Here is a 20885-nt window from a genome sequence, read left to right on the forward strand (position 1 = left end):
CAGTGACATGGGCTCTGTGTATTGTGTGATACTCACTGAGCCAGTGACATGGGCTCTGTGTATTGTGTGATACTCACTGAGCCAGTGACATGGGTTCTGTGTATTGTGTGATACTCACTGAGCCAGTGACATGGGTTCTGTGTATCCTGTGATACTCACTGAGCCAGTGACATGGGTTCTGCGTATTGTGTGATACTCACTGAGCCAGGGACATGGGTTCTGTGTATCCTGTGATACTCACTGAGCCAGTGACAGGGGTTCTGTGTATCCTGTGATACTCACTGAGCCAAGGACATGGGTTCTGTGTATTGTGTGATACTCACTGAGCCAGTGACATGGGTTCTGTGTATCCTGTGATACTCACTGAGCCAGGACATCGGTTCTGTGTATTGTGTGATACTTACTGAGCCAGGAAGATGGGTTCTCTGTATTGTGTGATACTCACTGAGCCAGGGACATAGGTTCTGTGTATTGTGTGATACTCACTGAGCCATGGACATGGGTTCTGCGTATTGTGTGATACTCACTGAGTCAGGGACATGGTTTCTGTGTATTGTGTGATAGTCATTGAGTCAGGGACATGGGTTCTGTGTATTGTGTGATACTCACTGAGCCAGTGACATGGGTTCTGTGTATCCTGTGATACTCACTGAGCCAGGGACATGGGTTCTCTGTATTGTATGATACTCACTGAGCCAGGGACATGGGTTCTGTGTATTGTGTTATACTCACTGAGCCAGGAAGATAGGTTCGGTGTATAAGTATATATTATCTGACTCTGGTAAGATCCTCTCTCTGGGTACAGATTAGACGACACCGCAAATGATGCATTGTCCTCAGAGATTTCCCTTAAACAACCTGGAAATGTCTGACAGGTTGTCAGGTGCATACACAATATAGGGCCAGGTGCACTAAGCTTCAAAAGTGATAAAATGGAGAGTGATAAGCAGCCAGCCAATCAGCTCCTACCTGCAATGTCTCAGGCTGTGTTTGAAAAATGTCAGGCAGGAGCTGATTGGTTGGTTGTTTATCTCTCTCCATTGTATCACTTTTGAAGCTTAGTACATCTGGCCCTAAGTGATTTTTGCAAACGATATCGTCAGTGGCCACATCCAGGTTTATAGCGGTCATTGACAAAATAATTGGGATTTAGATGCATGTACAGACGACAGAGCATGGCCCATAATGCGCACACTCTAGTCGATATGCACAAAAATATCATTAACGATGATGCATATTGTTTAATATATCATCTAATGTGTACCCAGCTTTACAGAAAAACCCGGGTCCAACCTGGTTATTGAGCTTGCTTACAACAAGTTTTATCGCAGCTGCTAAAACCGTCTTCACACTGCAGACTGGACCCGGGTTATTGCTGAGTCGACGCTGCAGTTATCTGCTGACGCAAAACTTCCCTCATCTCCTGGGGTGAACTCCCCACATCACCCTTTCCCCCCAAAACACAGTGAGAATCCTGAAGCTCTGACCTGCAGATCAGGCACAGAAAGAGTCTCTACTCCAACATCTGCCGAGCAGACAGACAGGAGTCTCAGGCTGGGAACCGGCCAGGGTGGCGAGCCTCATTAGTTTCAACAATCTGAGCTGCAAAAAAGATGAATGCCTCATTAATCCCCGCTAATGAACACCTCTCCATTAACGAGCGCAGACACACAGAGCAGGGCTGGCTGGGGCCTACATCCAGTCCTACCCGTGTTTGGCCTTACAGAGCTGACTTACCCCACACAAGCAATTAAGGTGTCTCGTTCCACAAGCCTGGAAGAGGAAGTCTGGAGTGGGGCCGGATTCCTCCAGGACCCTGTGAGAGATCTGGGCCTGCATTGCCATGTAGTATACCTCAGTATACCCAGGGCTATTTTTCAGTAGGCTTCAGCAGGAACTGAGGCCCTTATTCTAGTTCACTCTTTCTGACAAAATATTTCTTAGATGGACAAAACCATGTGCACTGCAGGTGAGGCAGGTGTTACTTGTGCAGAGATAATTAGATTTGGGTGGGGTTTTACACCTGCCTCACCTGCAGTGCACATGGTTTTGTCCATCTAAGAAATATTTTGTCAGAAAGAGTGAACTAGAATAAGGGCCTCAGTTCCTGCTGGAGCCTGCTGAAAAATAGCCCTGAGTATACCTGTGAACTTATTTCAAAACATCTAATCAGGGTTGTGAAGGCGGAAAGGAAATGACCAAAAAATGGAAATTCATGACCAAAAAAAACACCACAGGCCATTTTGGGACGTAAATGAAGAAGATCCTTCTTTTCCACGGTCGGTGAAGCACAGTGACGCAGCAATAGCGCAGACCAATCAGTGGCTTAGGGGCGCCGGCGTCTGTGTTATGCAGATTTCATGCGGTCTAGCTGCCCGCATGGAAATCTGCTGAGAATGCTCCTCGAAAAATGGCTGCCACCTAGGAGAAGACAGATTCTACCGGACCTTTAGCATCTGTTAGGGACATCAGAAGACCATCACCAAATGATGGCTGGGCTTCTGCCAAAGAATTTGATATTAAACAAATTCATATGATTGTCGCATGCGTAAAACTTCTTCAGCACAGCCGTGCATGCGCAGAAGCACTGCAGCATGGCTGGCTGGGAATTGGGATCATCGGATCGCCATCGAATGTTTACCATTAACTGGTGGCAAACATCGGAATGCCGCCATAGAATGTTAAACCACTAACATCGAATTAAAACCATAGATGGCAGTGAAACATAGCGATGCGATGTCCATCCCTAATCATTACCCAGAAGTGCCAGGATTCTGGGAGTGCTGGTGTGCATGAAACCCCTGGTGATGATGCCTGTGAGTTTCTTCTTGGATTTTCCTCTGAGAGCGATCCAATCAGATCCCTCCCAGCACTCCTCACAATGCGTAGTACAACCCACCCTTAGGGTTGTATGCGAATGATAGTCTCTCCTAGGTGTGTGGGATGGTCTTATATGAAAATCGAAATGATCGTATTCTCAGTAGGGATGGCCATCATTTCCATTGCCATCGATAGCAATAGTTCAATTGGTCATCGATATTGTGAAATGCCTGTGCCCACCATGAAACTATCCAATGGATGACCATCAATATTTGATTGATATTGTGGGCCAATAAAAACACAGGGGCGGGGCTTCATGTGTGTCAGGGGCGGAGCTATCTCTGTGTCCCGGCACTTAGAAAAAACATCGGTTTTGATGTGCCATCGATGTAGGGAAAACACCTGGTTCTCCCCTATCGATGGCAAAAGTATTCAACATCAGACATAAACCATCAATGATTTTGAATCATCGAGGGTTGATGGCCATCCCTAATTCTCAGCCCATTGAAGAGGGAGATTCTGCACTAAATGGTGCTTTCTGCTCAAGTGTATCCAGTAAATCATCTGACATGGTGGGCACAGGGGTTATATGGTCCCCTTGGGGTGTAGTTTGCACATCTAACACCTAAAAGAAGTTACACAAAGGGGATGTTATATGTACAATCTCATCTCTTTTTAGGCAGAAACGGTCGTTATCTGCAATCTCCTCCCCCTCTGATGTCACAGGCCGGATTCTACCATCCTTGTAGTCAGGAGGGATTCCTAATAAAATGGAAATATCTAGACTGCTGATTTTATGACACTATCCTTTGGTGCGACTGCATTTACACCTTACACCAACATTGCCCCAAAATTCAGTCAGAATAGTAAATGGGAAGCCCCAGTCACAGTGTCGTCATTAGGTCGATAGATATGACGCCAACATTGTTAAAATGTTTACAGACAATGTGTTGACATACTCAGACATGTCGATAGTGTTAAGGATAAGCAGCTTTACTTATGAGGGAACCATATTATGTCGTGGTGTTACTTGTACCATTGTTAATATATCATCTTGTTTCCTCTAACCTTAGCGTGGCCTCGGCCTCCTGCTTTCACCCTCGCAGCCGTGTGTAATTCATCTGCCACACAGATAAAGGATTGGTAAACTGTGCCAAAAAGTTTTTTTTCCCCTTTCTGTTTGCAGCGATCACACACAGGGCCGGATTCTGGTTCATTCGGTCCCCGGCGTATTCACACTGGGAACCAATGTTTAGCCTCTGCGCATGCGTATATTAGCATACGCACATGTGCAGGGCTGCTGTGTGGACGCTTTCGGTGACTTGCACAGCCTCCGAGGCGTTTGCACAAGGAGGCTGGGATCGGGCAGTGGCGTTCGCATGGGGACGCCATGCGTTTCCTGGGCGTTCCCACTAAAATGGTTGGTGCACCAAGGAAAATGGGCATCCCCATAAGAACACAGGTAAACAGCTGATTTTACAGGACGTCAGAGCCCACCCAGTCTGCGTCCCAGACCCTCGCAAATATAAGTCAGCACAGCAGTGCTTTTTTTCAGCAGGAACCAGCGAGGCACCGTGCCCGAAGCATTGTGAGCGAAGCGGTGCACTTTAAACTATGTCCATGTCGACTGTGTCTACATTCGGTTAAAAGACCAGTGAAAAACCACATGTCGACTTTATGCTTGTGTCAACCTAAAGTCCTGTCGACATTGCTGCCTCTCGACGTAGTTGGTGTAGACCTAGCAACCCACACCCGTTCCACAACCAGGATAGGAAAGGCATAAATCTCTTCTCCACATGATTCAGTATAATGGAATAGAAGCATGGGGCTTATAGGCAAAGCCTGACCAGTGGAGCCCCATCCGTACTCCCAGCTGCCCGGCTGTCTCCGCCAGGGTATGGTGACAGCAGCTGAGCATTTCCTGCGGGCCAGAGCATATTAGAGGCAGTTGTCAGACACACTTGTGGGTACCAGCTGCCGGGGAAATCAGAGTCGGGATGATTAACGTTATCTCAATCTAACCTCTATACTTCCTCTATTTTATGTGGTTTTTAACAAATGGTCCTGTCCACTTTGTCATCAGTTATAAAACACCCCCATATTCCCAGCATCCTAAGCACGACGAAGGGCCCTGCACAGCTTTTGTATGGCTCCTGCATGAAGACCTGGTAAAAGTACAGCACGGCCTAAAGGGTGACTAAAATGGAGCGGTAAGGTTGCAAACCGCCTCCTGGTAGGGTCTGGGCTGCAGGAGCCCCAGAGTAAGAGGAACAATAATAACAGCTGACTGGCCAGCTTGCAAAATGGCCGCCTGTGTGGTTCATGCAGCTAAATGCAACTTTATATAAACAAGACATGCTGACATGGAAGGACGCTGACCAGACAGAACATCTTGGTTCTCTAATTGAATTGTGGTGCATCTGTAGACCCATTTTCTAGTGGTTGCTAAAGTGATGTACCTCTCTATAAAAATTATATATCTAGAGCACAGGTTCTCAAAGTCAGTCCTCAACCCCCACACAGTGCATGTTTTGCAGGTCTCCTCACAGAAATTGTGAAATAATTAGCTCCACGTGTGGATCTTTTAAAATGTGTCAGTGAGTAATGCGTACACCTGTCAGGGGACCTGGAAAACCATGAACGGTGTGGGGACCTGAGGACAGAGTTTGAGAACCACTGATCTAGATCAATTCTACTGTGGAAAAAAAAAAAATGTATATCAGTGTTTATTATTCCACTTTTGCAAAAATGAAGAGATTGGGAACCGGTTGCCATGGAAACCCAGATTTATTATTCAATTTAAGATCAAAATCTTTGTTACAAAACACTTTCTCTGCCCCAGGACTGGAAGCTACACATTATGAAACAAGACGTTAGGGACTGCGACAATAAGAAGCGATATAGTCCGCGGCTTACATTATTTACACATGAGGGAGGTGGTGCGGGAGCAGACAGACCGCATTGGCAGGAGAGATTGTGCAGGGCTCCCCATCACTCGCGGGTGCATGTTGCTGGCAGTCTGGCACCATCAGTATACTCCCTAAATCTCTGGAACAATGGTGAACCCTCGATTTCCGTGAATTCTCTAGCATGTGCAGAGAAACATGGCGCCCTCATCACGTTTCAAAGAAAAGGTGGGAAATTAAGATCATATAATCTGCTTTGCAGAACACTATCTATCCAAAACTTATCAGACATTATTGAAGCCCACCGGTCAATACACTAGGGGCCTTATTCTGGTTAATTTGCAGCGGCTGCTCGTTCGCACGGGGACCGGTGTTTTGCGTATGCGCGGTTGCATTTCTGCGCATGTGTATAAGCTGGGTGCGTGCGAACTGGGCAAGAAGTCTGATCGCTGAGTGCACGCTCCCAGCCTGGCAAGCAGGGGGTGGAGGGGTGCTGGGCTGGGGCATTAGCATATGTGTACGCCCTCCGTTTCATGGGAGTTCCTATTACACCGCTGTGCGTACTTATGGTAATGCGGTCGTGACGCACGTGCGGGGCGCGGACCGCTGACATAGCCGGATGTCAGCTGCCTGCCCAGTTCCCTGCATTTCTTTGCTCATATGCATGAGTGGTCTGGACCCCCCTAACATATGCGTGTGCCTTTGCCATCATTCGATGTTCGGCGACTATCAAAAGATGGGGGAGGTTCCCACTGGCACACGAATGGATGTTCATGTAAAACATCCATTCGCAAGGCTTTGCGACCCAATTCGGCGGTGCGGGCTAACCATTCACAAGGTGGGGTTTGGGTCATCCCCAAGGGTGCGTCACACGTCTGAGCGAATGAACCCTAGAAACGGAGTGTAGGACACATTACCCATCATGCCTGTTCCTGGATGGAAAAGTGGCTTGCCCAAAAATCCTCACAACACAATCCATGTCCCCTTTGACAGACAACATGCTCCCTCATTCCTCATGGATATTGGCACGGTCCACAAAATGGCTGCCTCAGCCTTAAGTAGACGGTTAAAAGTGCAAACAGACGTTCGGGGTAAATGTGAGATGCCAAAAAGTGCGGGATTTATTTGGACACTCAAATGTCAGCCACACTTTCCCTCTACAGTAAGGATCGGTCACTGACCCAACCGCAGCCGATGTACAAAGGAACACACTTAAACATCCATATAATAAACCTTTGTTGCCACCAGCTTTAATTTTATTTAAATCCTTTTTAGACACCTATGGTAAGAACCATGTCACATTCCAAGTGCAGCTTTCCAACGAGAAGCTTGCGGCAGAAGTTTTATAAATCTTATAAATTAAACATTGAATTTTAGAATACAAAAAAAACAGGGTGCCAACAGTGTGTGAGGTGCTGTACAGAAGAAAGTGAATATACGGTGCACTGTTTTTGTTCAGATCAGATACAGTCAGTGGTAGAATTCTTCCAATGGTTCTAGAACACCCTCCCCAGACGGGATTTAAAGACTTCGCCTTGTGCCGTCTATGCAAGCAGACGTACAGACTTCGTGTAGACCTGTCCTCGATGACAGGAGATATGTTTGAACCCAGTCTCTTCTCCCAGGGCAGCTTATGAAGCCAGGGCAAGACAACCTTGTAGGCCGAAGTTCCTGATTTTTCAGTGCACCAACACCTCCTCCTAACTGGCCCAGGCTACAGATTTCAGGGGATTTGTGCCCAAAGTAGAGCAGCTGCTTCTGAGTCACCAGTCCTTGCTGTAATGTCACCAGTGATGCCCAGAAGCCGGGAATAGGGGGTGTACACGTCCTATATACATCTCGAAGACCACCGTCCAACATTCAGTCCGAAAACTTTCTCCAGGTCGCACTTTACAAAATAATTTTCTTTGTACAAGTCATTTACAAGTTCTTTGTCCCCCCCAGGGACGGAAACAAGTGGCTGTTTTGAACAGCGCCCAGTGGTGTGTAAACGCCACGCCAAAATATAGAGCAAAAACTTGAAAAGGAGGAAAAAAATATATATATATTTATAGATATTTATATATGCCAACAATGTGTCTCCGAGGAAATATTAACAGAAGGCACAGAGGATACACTGCTTGCAGTCTCTTAGCAAACCTGCAAGAAAGAGATAAAGAAAATAATCAATTTGGGGAATTATTGGCATTTTGGAACAAAGTCCAATAGTGGAGGCAGCCATTTTGTGGTCAGCTTAACAAATTGCCTGCAATTAGTGACATCACTGCAGCAAGAGCACAAGAGTGGGAGTGGCTCAGACTTTAATGACATCACTATTTAAGAGTGAACAGATGCAATCTGCAATCACATGACATGACTCAAGATGGCTGCCTCCAGACAGGCCTATTAGAACAGTTTAAAACATTGCATATTTTTATATAAAAAAGGACTAAAATCATATCCGCAGCCATGCAGAATTCTTTGGACCAAGCCACATTGTGGGTTATCTGGTATTTACATGGCACCACAATGGTTCCACAACATCCTCAATGCAAAAAACAGTCCAGGTTATCATGATATCCATGCTTGAGCCCAGATTGTTAAATCAAAATAACTGAGGTAACTAATTTAGTCACCTATGCTTAAGCATGGCTATCTTTAAAAGTTGGACTAAAATGTGCCTTGAGTATGTACGGTAGTTTGGAACCTCTGGTCTAAATAGTAGCAAGCAATAAGCATAGCAACCAGTTTAAATAGCAATTATCAAGTAGATAAGAAGTGGTTGCCATGGGCATCTTACTGGTCCACGCTTTACTACTTGATACATCAGACCCTCTGTATACAGCAATGTGAGCAGGGAGTGCGTTTCACAGGCTGTGATAAAGGCATTTAACCCTTTGCAGTCCAATTTTTTTTTTTGCAAAAAGTCTGGTTTAAGTGTTTACATTAATTGTAATATTTTATTTAATTTTTTTTATTCAAAAATGGTCTACATTGAATGATGTTAACGTTCTTATTTTAAAGTGGCTCGCCATTGGATCTGCTACTAGCGCCAGGGCTGTTGAGCCTCACTAGACGTTGGCCTGAAAGGGATCATCTAAAAACCCTCTCAAAGCCCTGCCTTGGATATCCCGAAAACATGCGCTGCTAGGCACAGCTTTCACCACAAACCCCCACCTCACACATTTCCCTCATGCCAGTCCCATAGTACTCACTTTCTGGTCGGGTAGCATGGGGCTACTCTGAAGGGGGTTATTCTGAAGAGAATTTAAGTGGCCATTAAGAAGACCTGAAGGCCTGTCATGTTCGCAGAAGATGGTGCCATTGATGTAGTGAAACCGGTCTCCCGGTAGCAGTCTGTTCCTGCACGTGGCACATGTGAAACACTGGAGGGAAAATAAAAACATAGATTCAGAAACCTCTAACTATATATAATCATATCAAATATAATAAAAAGGGTAACGCTGCTCCTCACCTCCACAATACAAGTGTTACAGGCCTGCATTACTGATATGTGCCGCCATTTTGACAAGCTGGTAACTGTAGTACAAAAAGTGATCCTACTCTGTGCTTTACCCTCTTGTGGAGAACATGGAGGGTTTTGGGGTGCAGGAAACCGTTCCACTAGTTCCCATCAACAGGGGGCATTGTAGCCTCATCTAATACACCAGCCAGTTCCCAGACATGACAGAAGCTAAGTGACCCACCCCCCCAGCATAGTAACAGGGCAGTATTGGGCACTTCTGAGGGCGACTTACCTTCAGATGATAGACACTCCCTTGTGCCCGCATCACCATTTCGCTGGCCGGGATGGACTGTCCGCATGCACTGCAGGCCCCGCTGCTGCCAAATAACCTACAGAAGACAGAACCGGCATCAGAGAATATAGCGTCAGACAGGGAAACCACCACTGCCTCTACATATGAAAGTTTAGAATATTTACTGAGCATTAGAGAGAAGCCACCTTCCAGATTCATTATTATGACCTTTAAGGCTTGGCAGCCATTTTAATTCATCAAACAGAGCTGCTGGCACTGTGCGCGGAAGTGTCCTTAGCAGAATTCCAGTCACCAAACACGGCTCCTGAGAAGATCGATACCTCTAACACAAAAACTCCACAGCAGACCTAGGGCGCTCATGCGGATGTGGGTGTACACCCGTATCATTGGTAATACATGGAAATGTACACACTGCAGATGCCCACAAACCATATACTCCCCAACCTGTACGCTGATTTTGCGCTTGGAAAGGTAGTAGGAGGCAATCAAACTTTGGGTGCGACCAGAAAGTGCGTATTCATGTGGCTTAATATCAGGACCGCATCGCCACACACATCCAGAATGTGCCTCCAAGTGTTCAGTATACGCAACCTGTGATAGCACTACAAATCCCAGCACACCTGTCTGTAGCACCAACAGCGGACAAAGACACCCCGCAGAGGGCGGTCAGAGGAGCAGGGTCTCCACTAAGGGCTATTAATGTAATACGCACACAATGCCCAATGTAATCACTGCAAAAAGTATCCACAGGAGGGCAGGGGCGAGTTATGCTCAGGTAAATCAGCTGCCTGGGGGTCTGCAGTGCTTACAGGAGTATGTGCCACACTAGCCCTACAATTATACCGCACAAGTCCGTGTGCCACACTAGCCCTACAATTATACCGCACAAGTCCGTGTGTGACACTAGCCCTGCAATTCTACCGCGCAAGTCCTTGTGTGTGACACTAGCCCTGCAATTCTACCGCACAAGTCCTTGTGTGTGACACTAGCCCTGCAATTCTACCGCACAAGTCCTTGTGTGTGACACTAGCCCTGCAATTCTACCGCACAAGTCCTTGTGTGTGACACTAGCCCTGCAATTCTATCGCACAAGTCCTTGTGTGTGACACTAGCCCTGCAATTCTACCGCACAAGTCCTTGTGTGTGACACTAGCCCTGCAATTCTACCGCACAAGTCCTTGTGTGTGACACTAGCCCTGCAATTATACCGCAGAGCACAAGTCAGTGTGCGACACTAGCCCTGCAATTATACCGCACAAGTCCTTGTGTGTGACACTAGCCCTGCAATTCTATTGCAAAAGTCAGTGTGCGACACTAGCCCTGCAATTATACTGCACAAGTCCTTGTGTGACACTAGCCCTGCAATTACACTGCAGAGGGCACACGCCCTTGTCTGACAATAGCTGTCATTCTTACATTACATCAAACACTAGGGACCCGGTCACTATGACATTATCCCAATACCTTCAGCCATAGTCACTAATTACTATATAATATCCATACATTACAGCAAGACCTGGAAAACTCAAGCAGCCATTCAAGTGTGGTTAGCGACAGAAGCCCCCAGCACCCCCCCCCCCCTTCTTTTAAAAGTGGAAAAAAATTAAATGCGCTGCTCCCTTTATTAAATGTTTTCCCTCAGTCTCCTTGAAAATCTCGTCTGAATCGGCCATGTAATTGATGCGAGTTTGCCTTTAATATCCTGTTCTCTGGCTCTTTGACACAATCCCAGCGCAGTCGCCAAACTGCCGTCCAATCTAATAAAAGGGCCTCCGTAATGAATTTTCGATCTTAATTTAAACAGTAATTTAAGCGGGGAAGGAAGGGGGGCGGGGGATGGACAGAGAGCCCTGTTATTCCTTCCAATTTAAATGTGTTTCAGGGAGAGGAGGAGGGAAGGGGAGGGGGCGGATGAGACCAGGACAGTCTAGTCTGTGCAACACAATCTGCACACCATTCACGCCAGTCCCGTCACAGGCCTGGAATGAAGTTAATTAGGAGATCGTCATTTGTAACACTGTCCTTTATACTACTATAGGATGCTAGCGAGGATCTCGTGTGTGTACTCAATTGCCGCTTTGTTCCACTATCCCCTTACAGACATATGGCCAGGAGACAGCGGATGTTGAAGGCCAACGAGACGCATTTTTAAAGCGCTCCCAGGATGTATTATTATACATAGGCACCTTCATCTCATTATGAGAATACGTTTCAGCCACCATCAATATTCCTTTGCCCAGATGGGATCTTACGAAGACGTGCCACTAACCAACCTTCTCTTGCGGGTTCTTCATGGTCAGCTCAACTAGCGGGTGATTGGTGGGTTGAGTTGGGGGGGGGGGGGAGGAGTTCTCAGGACCAGTCGTGGCTGCCCACTTTAAGTTGGTCACAATTGGCTAAAAGGTTTGAGGTCCACATTCATCCAGAGGTCAGTCCAACCTTGGTGGTGAGGTTTGGAGGTAGGTTCCTAGGTGCTCTTAAGTCAATGCATTAAGCCATTTGCACCCATGAACCCAATTACTGGCCACACCACGGATGGGTTTGCTGATCAGACCTTCCGGGATAAACGGGAAAATAGTTTGGGCTTCTGGAGCAGAATTAGGTGATCTCCACCTAATGGGCACCAGGAGACCTCTAATGAATTAACCATGCAACTCCCATTCTCCTGTCTCCTAACCCAGGGCTGTGGACCTTACATCTCCATACCATTACCAAACAGCTCCTACAAAGGTTTGAAAGCACAATAGTTTTGCAAAGATTTTATTTGTTACTAATAAAAAAAAAAAAACTTAAAGGGCTCAAGAACTAGAATAAATGATCAAGGAACACCTGTCCGAAATCCCCAAGTGAACCCATGGCCCGATCGATGCTGGCAGTAATTTTACTCATGAACCAACATTTGCAAGACTGCAACCTCGATCAGTTTGTTGCTCATTAATGACATTGCTGAGGCATGAGGCACAAGGGACATGAGGCACAGAGCGCCAAGTGAGAATTGGATGAAGGCTCTAAATATTTGCCAATGGCAATAAACTTTAAAAAGCAGAATTCTTAACTAGATTTTTCTGAAACTCCCCAGTTTTCCGGTCTCGTAGCCTTAAGTAACAAGTGCTTTGTACAAAGAGGTACGTTTCCTGCAGGTCACAATGCCCGAGGATTTTTTTTAAGGGCGCGTGTACACCCCAAGACAAAACTTGGTGAATGTCAGCGAGTCAGAGTGAAAAATTTGGGGGGCGCCAGCTGCAAATTAAGGAGCCTATTTATCAACGAGTGACAAGTCAGTGTACATCAGGCAAGTCTAAACTATGGCCTTCCAGCTGTTGTCAAACTACACATCCCAGCATGCCTTGCCATAGCTTAACATTCCCTAATAGCAGAACTGTGGCAAGGCATGATGGGACTTGTAGTTTCACAACAACTGGAGGGCCATAGTTTGGACATGCCTGGTGTACATAAATGTTGCTCCAACCAATCAGCTCCTGTCATGCATTTGAAAGAAATGTAATTTGGGTGCCGATTGGCTAATGCATTAAGTCTGGTAGTGTCTAAACCCATTTCACAAATGCTTAGGGACCCATTTATCAACGGGTGATAAAACTCCTTCCATATGATAAACATTCAGCCAGCTGTGCTAATGCCAATCCCACCTCATCTCTTTTCAACTAAAAGGGTCTATGTACTAAACTATGGCGATAGATAAAGTGGACAGAGATCAAGTACCAGCCAACCAGCTCTCAACAGTCTTTTGGCTGATACTTTATCTCTCTCCACTTTATACACAAACTACCCAGAAACTATCCAAACGAATAGAGAGCCCAATCCCACCTGTAAAAGTCTGCGCCACAAGGCCGACGTGGAATATGTACTAACTTTTCAGCCACAGGCCGCTGGTCCGAGCCCTGCACAGAAAGTGTTAATGCAGTCGGCTCAGGGGGGATTGGGAGGGGCTGGTATTTTTGGGCTTTTTTTGTAGCCCTCACGTAAAGAACGGAATTGAACTTAATAGAAAATAACAGGGGCTTAATTGATGCCGTATGTTCCAATAACGCCTACAGGGAACTTCACCTGCCAAGGGGGAGCTGGGGAAGGATGGGGGGGGGTGCAGTTATACAATTAATATCCACAGAGCCTTTGTGTGGATGCAGCCAGCTAGAGGTGCAGGCGGTCAGGGGCGAGTGGGCCTTGGCGGGGTGTAATTCAGAGTGGATGTCACCAGTAACCGCTGCGTACAAGGAGGAGGTTGTGTACGAGATGCTGCAAGCCCCCCTGCGGAGAATCAGCGTCGGCCGGCCAAGCCTCGTACACATCGGAGGCTTAGGTTACAGGGAAGTGCCCCCAGTGTGCGCTTATTCAGTGCTTGTCACACCCCGATAACTGCCTGAGGATCGGTGTCACACGCAGCCTGCAGGTCACATTACAGTAATTACTCCCACTACAACAGGAAGCCAGCACTTATCTCTGGGAGAATCTAGAAGCATCGCAATTACTCTGCAGAACATTACGTACTACACAGCTCGCTCTGCAAAGGGGGTACAACAGAACATGGGGGAAGGGGGCACGGACAGTGTTCCCCATCTGCACTGGTGACCCCCAGGTACCCCATTAACCCAAGCAGTGACGTCTCCTCATTACACATTCCTCTAGGGAAAAGAGATTGGTCAGCAGCTTAGGACAGGAGGTGGGCAACAAGCAGCCTCCGCAGCTGCTGTGGAACTACACATCTCAGCAGACCCTGCCACAGTGTTACATACCCAGATAGCAAAATTCTGGCAGGGCATGCTGGCATGTGTAGTCCCACAACAGCAGTTAGGCTGCTTATTACAAGGGATGCAGCTGATCGGCCAAAGTCGGTATGTCGACACTATTAATCGACATACTTTAAAAAAAATGCAATTTATTTTTTTATACTTTCATACTTGACCTTCCACATGGACTCTGATGCGGAAAGGTAAAGTGGCCAAGCGCAGGAAAGCACCTGACCACGACGCACGAGGACCGACACAAGGGCATGTGATACACTAACTGGGGTAACACGTGCTCAAATCCACAAAAAAAAAAAAAAAAAAAAAAACTTTCGTGTGTCGACAATTTCTATAGCAACCGTGAGTGTCAACCTACTCAATGTTGACCTAATCTACCACACCCTAGGCATGCGATGCTTATGTGTAAAGGGGGGAGCATTCCTTCCTAATAAGATTTTCAGCTGCTAATGTTCCACAGACGGGACCTCTGCCCCCTCTCGTCAATCCGGATCCCCTCGCCTACCCCAATATCATCAGCAGGGCCGGAAACACCACAAGCGATGACGTAAACCATGCTGAACATAACGCAGGGCAGCCCATATATACAGTTACTGGTACAGTGGCCGGAATTCCCTAATATTACGGGATCACGTCAACGGGGATCAAATGACAACCTGGTCCATTAGTGACCGCGACGTATAACACTGCAACGATCAGCCCCTTCTGCAACTTCTCCTAGGAGCGTGCTAAGGGGCTCATTCATTAACCAGTGATAACACTTTTTAATGATAAAAATCATTGCGTTTGAAAACTGGTGTGCCAGCCAATCAGCTGCTATGTGTTCAGCCCCTAACTGTCTGCATTTCAAAAGTGACAGCTGGAAGCTGATTGGCTGGAGCCCCATCAAGTTCCATCATTCACAATGATTTTACCACTTGTTGATAAATGATAAAGTGACCGTGATCCAAGCAATCGCGTTGCCAGTCTGCCCATATATGGATATATTGTACATCCAACCTGACTAAGGTGTTTTATACAGGCATGGGAGGGGAAGGCACTTGTATAGCCCAAATCACACCCAAACCACCCTCCCCATTTATTGCCGTCACAGGCCTCAAAGCGGATTACCAGCAGCCTTATTTATAACCGGTCTTCTGTTCATAATGCAATACAAGTTCCGGCATAGCTAGGAGGGAATTCTGGGACTATTAGTACCACAATAGTCAGACACCGATTGTTCAAGTCTAACCCTTCAGCAGTCACCCAAAGTCACTTAGCCCTGAAACCGCCACCTTGCGTTTTACAGGCCCAAACCGGGACACTCACCGTATGTAGTCATTTCGGCAAAGGATCATGCCGCTCTTCGTGTAACAAGACGTGCCGATCTCACCAAGCTGGGCCTGGCAGCAGGAACACTTCAGGCATCGGGTGTGCCAGTACCGTTCCATGGAGTAGAGGAGGAACCTGTCGGCGATCTTCCCCCCGCAGCCAGCGCAGGCTTTGGGAGGGGAACCATTGCTGCTGACCGACGTGGTGGTGGCTTCTGATGTCCGGTTATTTACCATTCCCGTTTCTGTAAGAGGACAGGACGTGAAGGTTAGAGGGTGACACAACAAAGCAGGCTTTCCAACAATAGGCTGCTGAGCCGCACCAGCGCTGTAATTCTCCAGTTACACAGTTTGTGCACAGACCTAAGTGATTGAAAGAAGCACTTTGCTCAAGGACCAGAAAATAGCTTATTATACAGAGATCCCCAGAGAGGCCGGCTAATCACCCCTCCAGCAGCTCCGCCGCCGACGTGGCGCAACTGCCAGGAATCTGCAAGCCAGCATGCTGCACCGCAGCCCCCTTCTGCAGCCTATCGCGCGCTGCACCGCAAGCCCCTTCTGCAGCCTATCGCACCCTGCAAGCCCCTTCTGCAGCCTTTTGCACGCCACACTGCAGCCCCCTTCTGCAGCCTATCGCTGGCTGCACTGAAGCAATCTCACTGCACTGTTATACTGTAAAGAACTACCTGTTGCGCAGTGGAGTGCATTGCCCAACACTGTAATCTCCAACTGCCAGGGGGCGCCCTATTACTCTGCAGACTACCAGATGGCAGCAGTGTTACAATCCTGTACTTGCCAAGGGAAAACAGGGAACCTCCGCAACTACTGCACCATGTACTAAGATACTATACTCCCACATTGCCGACTGCTTGGGGCCTTTAAGACATTTCACCCAGTCAAATGCGGACTATAGGTGGGATGTGATATTACCTGTAAGGCCCGGGTCACTGATGTACCCCATTGCCCCCGTATTAGCCAATACACATGCTACTGTGGGCCAGGAACTGAACGGTGTATAGCAGAGGTTCCCAAATACGGTCCGCTACCATAAAGTCCTCAGTACCAGAGTCGGTTTGATTATATTGTCTGTGCTCAAGCAGGGATATCCTTACACCTGAGAATCACCCCCAATGTCTGGTTTAGGCACTTTGGCGCAGTCACCTGCGCAGGATTGACTGAGCGGCTTAGAAACACCGTTCCCTTGACACTGTTCTATCGCTATTGTGGCAACGAGACAATGGCCTAGGTAAGAATCCACAATAATCAGACAGGGGATTTGCAGAATAAGTGGGGAGCGGGTCACAGTTTTCGCCTTATTTGGAAGAACAACAATTAGAGATGTGTAACACCCCGAATAAGCGGCAGGTCACCAAAGGCAACAACGTTTTTTATTTTATTTTTTTAATTTAAACACTGGGGGTCTCTAGTGCACCATCGATCGCATGTGTACTGCTGGTTAGCAAACCTGGTGCTAACTAGCATCTAATTCCAGGCTGCTGTACCCCGGGGAGCATTACAGAGTAACCCCCCTACTAGGGGAAGCTTAAGGTAGATTTACAGCATCAGGAAAGGCATTCAGGATCGTCCTGCCCGCATCCAATTAACCAGAGTCGGCCACATTATTCTCCATCGTAACTCCGAGCTGGCTGCGCTAACGTCCTAATTTATCCCTCAGCATACAGCAGGTCGCCCTGTGCCCCCTCTGCTATATAGCCAAAAATGGCCCTGGGTGGAAATATAACTGTTTTACAAGCACAATTACCGCTTAACCCCTCCACGGCTGATACATCATGCGCCCAGGGCACTACAGTCTGCTCCAGCAGCGCGGAGGGGGTTAATCTTGTTTGCAGCCAGATAACTCAGCTTTCAGAGAGATTCCGAGCAGTTAGATCAGTTACATCTGCGAATGGCGGTTTTTACAAGTTCAGTGCATTACGCTGCAAATCTATGAAAGGCTGGACTGAGCATACGGTACATGCCATGTGTCCCACCTCAGGCTCACATATGATCTACATACGTGCAACACGACTGACAGCGCCGACTTGTTTAACCAATCTCTATAGGTGATCGAAACTGACGATTTGAATTATAATGTATCGATAATCTTATTACTGTGGCAGTTCCGTCCTTCCATGTTGGAAACACTGCAGTAACCGTTACACGGACACCCTCCTGTGAAGCAGGCTGGCGTGTGCCCTGGATCGGGGATACAGGTCCCATTGGAAACCAGTTGCCTGTTTGGTACCAGCTCCATCACTGTATACCTGTCCAGCGATCACTATACCTAGACACCTATAACAATACGGACAGATGCAGACCCCCATTACATGTAATACGGACCACTTCCCTGACGCAAGAACACATTTATGGCAACATACATGATACATATAGAAGCAAACATCGCTCAGAAGACGTGCGAATCGCCGGCTGCTAGTTAACACCCAAATTCTAGCGCTGCTGCCCTGTTTAACGCCTTTAGATTGCCAACTCTGTGGCCCAAAAAAAAAACACTCACTCACTTTCCACGCGCATTAAACGATAATGCGTCTGTTTACATGCAATGATGCAGAGCGACCACGCAGCTTTCCAGGGCAAATGTAGCAGTTACAGAACTACAAGTCCCAGCATCAATACACAACTGCAGGTGTGTAATTAGACTTGCAAAAAAAACCCCACAACTGTGGTGTGCATCAGCAATGCTACAAATCTCAGGCTGCTCCGATATAACAGTTTCCCCCGAAAAAATAAAAAATAAAAAATGCAAGAAAATTCTGATTAGGAAGTCCCAGGAGAACAGCTACGCAGGGGTTAAACACTTTAGCCTCTCAGTACAATTCCCCCATTATCTCAGTGTCCCTTGGAGTGAAAGGATGTAATGCAAGTACAGATGTATATATTCCAATGCCTTGGCAGCTACCCCACTGCCACCTCACTCCCCAACCCCCGGGGGTCTGCCCTCAGCCTCCAGACCCCATCTCAGGTACTATATAAGCAAGATGTGGGTGCAAGGACACATTTATCCCAGCAATACAGAGTATTTCAACATTCATATCAGCCCTGGAACCAGCGGAGCTTACACTTCATTACCTGTCACGTCAACACACTATTTATTTATTTTTATTTTTTTGTAAGAGGCCAATTAGATTACCAGTAGGTTTATTTGTGCTGGTGGGAAGGGAAGGGGGGGGGGATGGGGTAAGTGGCCATATCACAACACAAAACACCTGTTTCTTAATCTGCATCCAAAGATAGGTTTGCGTATCTCACCGTCTCATAAGAAACCGTAATGTAAATGACCATGATCACTTGGGTCAGCTACGTTATTACTAATGCAGATGTTAATTTATAAGGCGCCATAAGTGTTCTGCAGCGCCACAACAAAAACTTCAGACAGATGTGCAACCACATAAGTATTTTAGTCATAGCCCATGCTAGAGAAGCATAAGGAATGTGCTAGTGTTAGTGGATGGGCCCAATCTATTACATACCACTATAATGAGTCCCCATGCAACTCCAGCCCCTATTCTGCTGGGAACCCCCAAAGGGAATATTGTGAAATATGTAGGTTGAGAGAGATACTGTATCACATACATACTGTACCTCTTACCAGCTCTCTGCCTGCGCTCTGGAACTACAAGGTAAGGTCTGCATGCAGCGTGCGTGTGACCAGCTTCTGCGTTTTACATTCATTTCAATGGACCTCAAGCAGCAGCAACGTCAACTTCCAGGGGGAACGACACATGCAGCGTTTGGGAACCCCAGTTGAATCCCGACTCCCAAAAGCCCAAGCTGCACCAGCCCTTTAACCCTGACGCTGGACAGTAGCTCTGTAGCTGCACCATGCACCCACCCACAACACTATACCCACAGGCATGGAGGAACAGGACAGCCCGGGTCGCAGCGACTCGCACTGCGCGACTTCGCCCGCAGCTACAATATGAATCCCTGACAGATACATGACTAGGGGATACGAACATGCCCCACACACACAGGGGACTGGTTCCTACCTGCTGCTCCTTGTCACGGTCAGTAAGATACACTAAATCCAGAGGGGTTGTAGCACTGGTACCAGACACATCCAGATCCCAGCACAGAAAGCGCGACTGCAGCAGCGCCGCTTGTCCCATCCCTATATAACCAGCCTCGCCACGTCACGACTGGGGGCGGGCCCGCTGTCAGAGAGATGGATGGATCTTTAAATAGTTAAAGGGCTCTATCCTGCCCTCATCAGGCTTGTCTGGTAATGTCCCGTGCGGGTCTGACGCCCCAAACCGCTGCAGTAATAAAAATAGTAATAATAATAATAATTAATAATTTTAATAATAATAAGCATGATAATAAGGATAATTATAAAATTAATGAGAATTAGGTAATAATAATAATAATAATAAAAAGATAATAGTGATCATAAGGATAATAATGCTAATACTAATGATAATCATTTAATAATACTAATAATTATTAATATTAATAAATATTATTTTCATCATCATCATTATTAGTATCATTATTATTATTATAATTAATAGTTGCATGCCAATGAAAATGAGGGAATAACCGTAATGTCAGCGCCGGGCACATCTAATGGGCATTGGTGTGTACCACACATGAATTCCCCCCATAGAGCTGAGGAGCAGCAGAGCCTTTTATTAAATAGGATTATCGTTATTAATATGGCACCACAAGGGGCACCCCCCCCCCCCCCCCCCCCCCCAAAGTTTCTGCTATTTTTATGCAACTTTTTTTCTAGGATATAAAAACAAAAAAAATACAAATAAAATGAAATGAACCAGAATAAATATACATAAATATAATTGGAAACGACCTGTTTTGGGTCCCAGGACAATGGCACGCTGACACTTACAGATGCCGCTAGTAAGGTTTAGGATCACTGACTTGGAATAATGAAATCTTTGCCCCCCCCCCCCCCAATATTAGCTCTATGGTAATGACAGATAATTCTGTAGAGAGGGATAATTACATTCAGCATTGTTTTATATTTAGCAGAATTGTATTTATGTCACTGTGGTCTTTTGTATTGTGTTGAGGATGCTTATTACAAGCACAATGGAACTGTCACTTAGGAGAATTTACTCTTTGTTATATGTACTAACCTCAAAAACTAAGGCGATGGAGAGTTCCTTTGTCTAAGTCATAATTACAGTATTATTGTATATATGTCATAAGGTTTCTGCCTGACAAACATGCACCTTTATACTCCAAAGGGGTTTTTATTGGGATTTTCTCTATCTTCTTCCTAGAAAATAAATTTTTATTATCAAATTGCAACAAATCATTCATTTAACTATTGACAACGATCCTTAACGATCC

General features: G+C 46.5%; 1 protein-coding gene across 1 annotated transcript; it reads right to left on the bottom strand.

Annotated features, from left to right (window-relative positions):
* Window positions 1-6949: 6949 nt before the first annotated feature.
* On the bottom strand, window positions 6950-19720 carry LOC146037240 (LIM domain transcription factor LMO4-A). Its single transcript, XM_083161253.1, has 5 exons — window positions 19562-19720; window positions 15553-15799; window positions 9464-9560; window positions 8921-9091; window positions 6950-7865 (listed from the first exon to the last, which is right to left on the bottom strand). The coding sequence occupies exons 2-5, from the start codon at window positions 15789-15791 to the stop codon at window positions 7857-7859; spliced, it is 516 nt and encodes a 171-aa protein (XP_083017379.1). The 5' UTR covers window positions 15792-15799; window positions 19562-19720; the 3' UTR covers window positions 6950-7856.
* Window positions 19721-20885: the final 1165 nt, after the last annotated feature.

The sequence above is a fragment of the Crinia signifera genome, chromosome 9, assembly GCF_055691185.1.
Source record: "Crinia signifera chromosome 9, ASM5569118v1, whole genome shotgun sequence".
Taxonomy (NCBI): domain Eukaryota; kingdom Metazoa; phylum Chordata; class Amphibia; order Anura; family Myobatrachidae; genus Crinia; species Crinia signifera.